The following is a 7,730-nucleotide window of genomic DNA, read 5'->3' as shown; positions in this document are numbered from 1 at the left end:
CGGCCGTGGCCACCGCCGGCGGCCGGGCACATGGGCAGGTAGCCGGGGAACAGGTTCCGCTTGACCGCCTCGGCCATCCGGCCGCCGTTCACCGGTTCCATGGTCATGTAGTCACCCTTCTCGTCGCCGCCCGACCCGTTGTTTTCCGCGCGACCACGTCTCTGGTGGCCGCATCGGTCGCAAGCGTTCGTCAGCCCGGCCCTGGTCAACACGTTCTTCGCGTTCTCGTAATGGCACAGCGACTCGCTGAACTCCAGGTTCATGTAGTTGTCCGCGGCCGCCGGTTTGCGGCCGTTGACGTTGGCCACCGGTGGTTCCAAGTTCATGTAGTTGCACGTCGGCGACACAACCGCGGTGGCCGGTTCCGCGTGTTTCTTCTTCTTCGTCACGTCCACCGTCGCGTAAATGGCCCCGTTGGTCGGCTGACAACACTCGTGCGCGGCCGCCGTCTACCAAGAAATACCGTTGTTTAATTATTATTAAGGATGTATTACCAAAGCTGTCAACACACTACTATCGTAGGATTTGCACATTTTTTTTTCAATCGTTCGAAATGCGAACGTGCTTTTACCAAAATGTTTCTCACCAGATACCACGTTTAAAATTGTACATATTTGCATGTTTAAACGCGTAAGTGCTCATTTTAGCTGATTTTTATATAACTGATCTTTTTAAAACATGTATAGGTCATATTTTTAATTTTTAATCGGTAGCAGTATATCTCCAACGGAATACATTTTCTTGGGCTACACGATAAAGTGCCTTTACAAATGCAATAAATTCACTTAATTTTACTATAAAAAACAGTTAAACGTATAGGACATAAAACCTAAATGGGATTTAATGGCAGACCTATACCACGCCAAAGCTACGTTGCTCATTAATAATATTAATTAGATTGATTTCAGAACAGATCAAGAACAAGAGACTCAAAGAATTAGAATTATAATAAGATAATAATATTTGCAGCATCGATTGGATTACCTAATTTTTAGTAAATTTCAACAGTTAAGAATAAACAGTAATCACGGTCTTTTAAACAGATTAGGCAACGCAATTACATCTCATTATTTAAAAAGAAAGTTTTCTATGGTTTCATCAGGAACAATAGATTTTGTAACACCAAGTAAGGAAGCAACAAAATCACTATAAACATAATCATTAAAGATAGAGACTATAAATAAAATGCAGTTTTTTTTTTTAAAAAGTAAAACCAAGCAGTATTAAATATCAGTTTTAATAATAAGTTAATAACTTGGCAACATTTTAATATTTTTCGGTTAATAATAAAAAGGTACTCTTAAAAGTAATAAAAATTATAATAAATTATAAAGGTTTTGCAATTAAGTTATAATTTATTCAAATGGTTGTGAATAAACGTGACCAACGTGTCTGATATTTGTTTATTACAGAATATGATACTGATATTTTATAAGTTTTTTAAAGATTAACATTGAAGTACTCGTACACCGTTTTTTGTTCCTTCATAAACTGTGTATACAGTTGTTTTGATTTTATAATGTAATGGTACACATATCGAGATTGAAAAATAAATAAATAACTTACCGTATTGTTTATTTGGTATTCGTTATGATGGTTATTTCGTTTACAGTGAGGAGCCATTGTCATCCAGTTATGAGACCAACAAGCCATAGTTCTTTGGCAATGGCATATTCCTGTGCACTGTATCTCCGCTTTTTTTTGTGAACCAGCACTATAAAACATGGCGAAATTAAATGTTTATCAAAATTTCATTCGCCTACAGTTCTTTTGTAAGTTATTGAAAAAAAAAAATTAACTCGTGATCTCTCATCACCAACAACCGAATTTATTATTATTTATTAAAAACTTATAAATAAATCGAGCACGAGCTAATATTTTTCCGCCCCTTTAAAAAATCATATTTATAATAATAAATACGTAGAATTGAATTTGAATTACTTGGATTTTTTGTGAACAGCCACGGGCGACGGAGGCGTATCGTAATTGCCGTAGGGGTTGATTTCCAAAACGGACTTGATGTTCCGCGGCGTGTCGTAGTATTCATCTTGAACGGTTGGATACATTTTATTTGACTGTGGAAGTATAAATAAATCATGATTATAAATTGAAAATGGTTATCAATCTTGTATTAACGTTTGCTATTTTGAAAATAAAATGTAAAAAAACACTCAGATTAACGTTTCAAATACCGTTTTTCTTTATTTTCTTTTTGTATGAACATTTTTTCTTTTTTTTTTTATTAATATCGTTTTTGAAAATACCGAGTTCGCTGCAATGTTCAAAATGAAACTACCTATGTAATTTTTCTTCCATAATATTCATAATGTTACGTTAGTGTAATTTGTTACTTATTATAACAAACGTTTTGGTGATAAAAATTACTCGAATGTAAGGATATTTAATTTCAGACATTGTAATACGCACGTTTCTTATTTTATTAATTTATTACGGCTTAATTTTATTATTAATTTAACAAATTTAACACATTTTATACTTTTAAACATGAATATTGATTATGACTCGATATGAATATAAACAATTAAAGAACATGATCTAATATTTCCAGTGGCTTTTATAAGTTTTACTTTCGAAGGGGGTCGATCATGTATTTGATTTTTTGGGGGAAGGGGAGAAGGAAGCACACTATTACGAGAACAATTACTTGAGCACTATAAGACTTTTCAACTGTCTTTACGCCATCAGAGAAATAAGAAACTCAATTTTTTTTTATGATTTAGAATTTTAAAAAAATATAAAAACTACATCGTAATAAACAATTTTTTTATTAGAGTCAATCAAAATTTACCACATATTTTTTTATAAATATAAAATTTGAAATTATCGCCTAAGCAACATTTTCAGTGTCGCGACAGTTTTTCAGAATAATCCCCACTCATAAGACATATCCATGTCAAAAACAACAATTTTTAACAATGGTGTTTTTAGTTCGGGGTGGGAGGTGGTTCCCTCACCACCCCCCATAAATACGCCCGTAAATATTACACTTAACGAAATGAACAGATAAGAAATTATTATTGGCAGAATTGAACTAAATACATTTTCGTAAGATGTACACAACAATATACTCTACCAACAATATAACAAGTTAGGAAATGATATTTGTAAATCGATTAAATAATCGAAATAGTAAAACTGAGCAATTTGAACAAATAATTCGCATGTACATTGGCATATTAATAATATACATACACATGAAACGGAACGTTTCGGAAATATTATAAAGTCCAAACGTTATTCTCAGCGTACTCCTTAGTAGATACATGACGTATAGTAAAATAATAATAATGTTGTATATACATTCTATATGAATATGTATAGAATTATTATGTATATAATTTATTCTGACGTACTTTTGTGTTAGTGCACATAGTCTTTGGAGTATCATAGTTGTTGAGGTGGTATGATTGTCTAGGTTTATCGTTGCATCGGCATACACACGGAGTCTCTTGCTGAGGCAAAGGCATAGGAGCTTTTTTCACCGGCGTACTTGTTTCCGGCTTTAGGTGTACCGGTTTTGGTGGTCTGTTCGGCGCACATGTTTCAGGTTGACTAGAAATTTGATAATGAATTGTAAACATTTTTTACAAACAAATTTTGAAAACAAAATCGGATACGGGTCAGTGAACCAAACAACTAATATAGTGTTGGTTTTTATTATTTTTCGGCGTAGGCGTTTGATGAAGGAAAAACAATTTTTACCCATCGCCATTTCGTATGTATTTGTGAAAAATTGCGCTGTGATCATAACGATATTGTTTTGTGTGATTCGAGAATGCAGAAGTGTAATTTATTTTTATGCTCAAAAACATGGCACATGCAGAACCTACGTATGGTAGAATATATATTTCCATTTTCTACTCGTTCTACTTTAAAAAAAGGACATCGTCACAAGGAATTTTTTAAGGGCATTGAACTGCAAGTTTGTGAATATAATTTTGAATAAATTGTTAGAAAAAATTATTTAAAAATAATTGTTGAATCTTAAATTGTTATTTTTATATATTTTTCATTAACATTTTTAAAAATAAACCGTCAAAAATCGTTTTTATCACCACACATCAAAACGGGAATCAATATTTGTATGTACGTTTTATATTAAATAAATATGTTTACATACGTAGAAGTTTTAACTATTATGTTATATTTACCTTTTATGGATTTTGTCGTTCATAGAGTTGCATACTTTTCTGGGTACAGAATATTCGGTACCGCACACAGAACTACATCCGGCGCTTCCGCCACTGCTGCTGCTCTGCGACGACACATATTCGCAACACTGGTGTCCGTTACTCATTTCCGGTATGAAATTTACTGTAAATTTATAATAAACCAGAGGTTAGAAAATTTAAAAATAATTTTTTTTTCGTCCTAATTTTCTTTCTCTATGGCTTAACGCTAAAAATGATTGAACATGCGTATTAAAATTCCATTTGAGAATAAAATGCAAATATTTGATCGTTTTATTTTTATTAATCATCAAAACAACACAGCTTTTGGATCTAAAAAGAAACCAACGTATTAAAAATAACTAAGTATTTAGGTCAACTGGAATGTATCTTTTAACCATCCATTAAATATACAGTTCAATCGTATTGTTCATCAATCAATACATTTGCTCGTATTGGAAGATTATCTACGTAAATTATTTTCTAATGTATATAGATGGAACCACAATAATATAACTTGTATATACACTCAAATCTATAAGCGGCATCTCAGATAATCCTTTTGCCGGTATAGAATAGTTAAACGGACAACAATAGAGGATAAGGTTTTTATTATTATCGGTAGACCGTATGATAAATAATTATAATTACAATGCTATTATGCTGTGTGCAATTGGAAACGATTTCTGAGACAAAATCAAAAACGAAATATTCGTAAATAATAGTTTTATATTATCATGTAAGATATTTTTAATCTAACATTGATTTGTAGCCTTACGTTTCGTTTTTTGGTGTTTAATTTGATGTATATAGGTGTTTGTAAATGTGTTTACATACTACGTATAATAATTACCATGAAGGTTTTACTCGGAACAAAAAGTGAAGAAAAAGTTTGAAAAAGCAAACCAGCGTGTTGGATCTACGCCGCTGTTAAAAATAATATAAGAACTGGCCGGCTAGAGGGAGTGGAGTTTTAAATTGCCGGGGAAAATGGAACGAAAGTGTTGAAACATTGCCAAAAAGGCTACACACGTCGTTTTAAAAATCCCAACGATACATTTAAGTATAATGCACGGAATTCGGATATGTATTTGGGCTTGCGAGTTCAGTCTGATTAAGTACCTATACAATGTTGTACTACAAATATTATGTTCTCTGAGCAATTATTATTAACATTAACACCTAGTCGAATTGCACGTGATAGTAAAAAAATGTACTATTAGTTTGTAGTATACGTTTAGACTAGTTGGACGATAAAATTAGTTGCGTAGGTAAACAGTTAAATAATATTTGATGGTGACTGTTAGTTTCAGTTGCTGCTGATCGAGCTGAAAATGATAATAGTAGAATGCAGATCCAAGATAATTTTTTTACCATCAAGCTTTATATTTCTAAATCTACTCATCTAATTTTGCTTATAATTTACTTTTATAAATTATTTCATGAAAATAAATCGATTATATTATTGTTATTTGCTTATAAATTGTAAGTAAACATAGATACTAGTTGACTTCGAATACTTTTAAATAATAATAAACGTACGAATTAAGAGTATTAGGTGAAATTTATATTTTTTATTTGAAAATTTATATTTAAAATTTGTATACGTATACAATAAGTAAATTCGCTAAACAACACGTATTTTTTGGGAGAGGTTACCCAATGAAAAAATGTCCAAGATATATAACACATAATTGTATTTATACTCGAGTATATTATTCAAAATTTATTCACAGCACAATAATATTTCATATAATATAGAAGAATTGAAAATTTTACTACCATTTGTGGATGATCATCTATCCATCCCACCATAAATGGAAGTGAATTATTGGTTATACTTTATTCAAATCATATTTTTTTTGAGATTCAACTTATACATAAATATGTTATAATAATTATCATTGAATCAATGTACTACTACTCACGTGACGACACATTGTTGTCCATTGTCCACGCGGGATTGAATCCTATGCTTCCTGGGGTGTTGGCCATAGTTGAAGAACGAGACAATGCTCCAAGTTTACTAATACAGCTGGCACATCGTTCCAAAGCGGTTTCTGGGGTCCATGTACATTCCTATTGTTTTAAATAAAACATAAATCATATTTAGTTATAACTATATAATAATTCATAAAGCAAAAATTAGTTTGTGTATGTGTGTGTGTGTGTGTTATGTATGTATAAATATGTGGTATGTTATATTTTTTATCGAATTTGATATTAATATAATTATATTATATATTAATATTATAATTAATGTTTATACATTGTATTATAATACTATCACTGTTTAATTTAATGATGCTTAAAATTTTGGATAATGTATATTGGGGCTGAAAATTAGTAGTAATTACCATACTTTTGAATTCTATACTTGTTGTTTAAACTATTACATTATATTTGTTGTCTATATATCGAATGTTGCGTTTAAGACAGTTTGAATATAGTTACCTGTAAGTTTGGATCCTGGAAATCTCCTACGGAAGCGGTGTCTCCAAAGTCCGAATTGTCTAGTCGACTTTCGTTGGATGGCCAACACATGTTGTCTTCATTACTTCTATCGTGAGGATGTTGATTGTATAAGTTATGATCACCACCGTAGTCGGAAGCTCTAGAATCTAATCGAGACAATAGTCCTCTTTTGGACGGACTTTCTAAAACTATAATTACGATTATTGTATATAGACGACTGTCATCCAAACAATGATAATCCGGTCTTTTTACCTGACATATTTCTAGTGAGGAATTTTTTCCTGGTGGCCAGCTTGCTTTCTGCTGCCAAGTTCATGCACCTAGTTATTTCGTCTCCCTGATCGGTAAAACACACAAACAAGCCTTCGCCTTTGCCACACCTTGAGCCACCCTCGTAGCAAAATCGGTTCTCGATAACTCCGTACTTTCTGTTGGTTAAGCACGTTTATTAGATTAAAACGTTCAAAATTTTCGAATGGCAAATTATTAAAAAAAAAAATAATTGCCTCAAGTGACGGAGTTCCCAAACGCCTGCTAATCTTGGTGGGACTCCGGTTGTCATCGAAAACCTCAAGTCTTGTATATGTAATCGAGCGGGTCCTGTAGATATCTTTGATTTGGGCGGACAAGATGCTATTTGGATCAGAAACTGTTGATCTGAAATAGCAGTTTCAAAATATTCACGATAAGCAAAACGTTATTGTTTCACTGCATAATGCACGAACTGCATTGTAATATCACCATTAAAACCGGCCCAAGAATGTATTGTATATCTTTTATATGGTTTTTTTAAACATACATAAAATAATCCATATTTTCACACCTTCATTCATCTGTATACTTTTATTTTGAGTCATTTTCTTTATCCCCGTTATTATTATTATGTTTTACTTGTTATCTTTACGGCTGCTTGCACAGCAGACCTCTTTAAATTCTATACATGTTATTTTTATTCGCAGACTATACAGCCTTCGTTACTCAGAACATTTCAACTAACGTAATCTTTATGTAGACGTACCCACAATATGAAAAAAAAAGTATTCTAATAAAATAAAATTGTTATAA

At 32.1% G+C, this 7,730-nt stretch overlaps 1 protein-coding gene across 1 annotated transcript in view; it reads right to left on the bottom strand.

Annotated features, from left to right (window-relative positions):
- Positions 1-7,730, bottom strand: part of LOC112692272 — a gene marked incomplete in the record, with an annotated part of 273,649 nt that overhangs the window by 6,181 nt on the left and 259,738 nt on the right. Inside the window, 9 exon segments of the mRNA XM_025566885.1 lie at positions 1-449; positions 1,567-1,714; positions 1,942-2,075; positions 3,375-3,573; positions 4,173-4,335; positions 6,119-6,269; positions 6,645-6,853; positions 6,918-7,093; positions 7,172-7,322. Coding sequence (XP_025422670.1) covers positions 1-449; positions 1,567-1,714; positions 1,942-2,075; positions 3,375-3,573; positions 4,173-4,335; positions 6,119-6,269; positions 6,645-6,853; positions 6,918-7,093; positions 7,172-7,322 — 1,780 coding nt within the window.

This window comes from Sipha flava, unplaced genomic scaffold (genome assembly GCF_003268045.1).
Source record: "Sipha flava isolate LNK unplaced genomic scaffold, YSA_version1 72_pilon_pilon, whole genome shotgun sequence".
In the NCBI taxonomy this organism is placed as follows: domain Eukaryota; kingdom Metazoa; phylum Arthropoda; class Insecta; order Hemiptera; family Aphididae; genus Sipha; species Sipha flava.
Note: the sequence above shows the minus strand (reverse complement) of the source record. Positions and strands in the feature narration are given on the sequence as shown.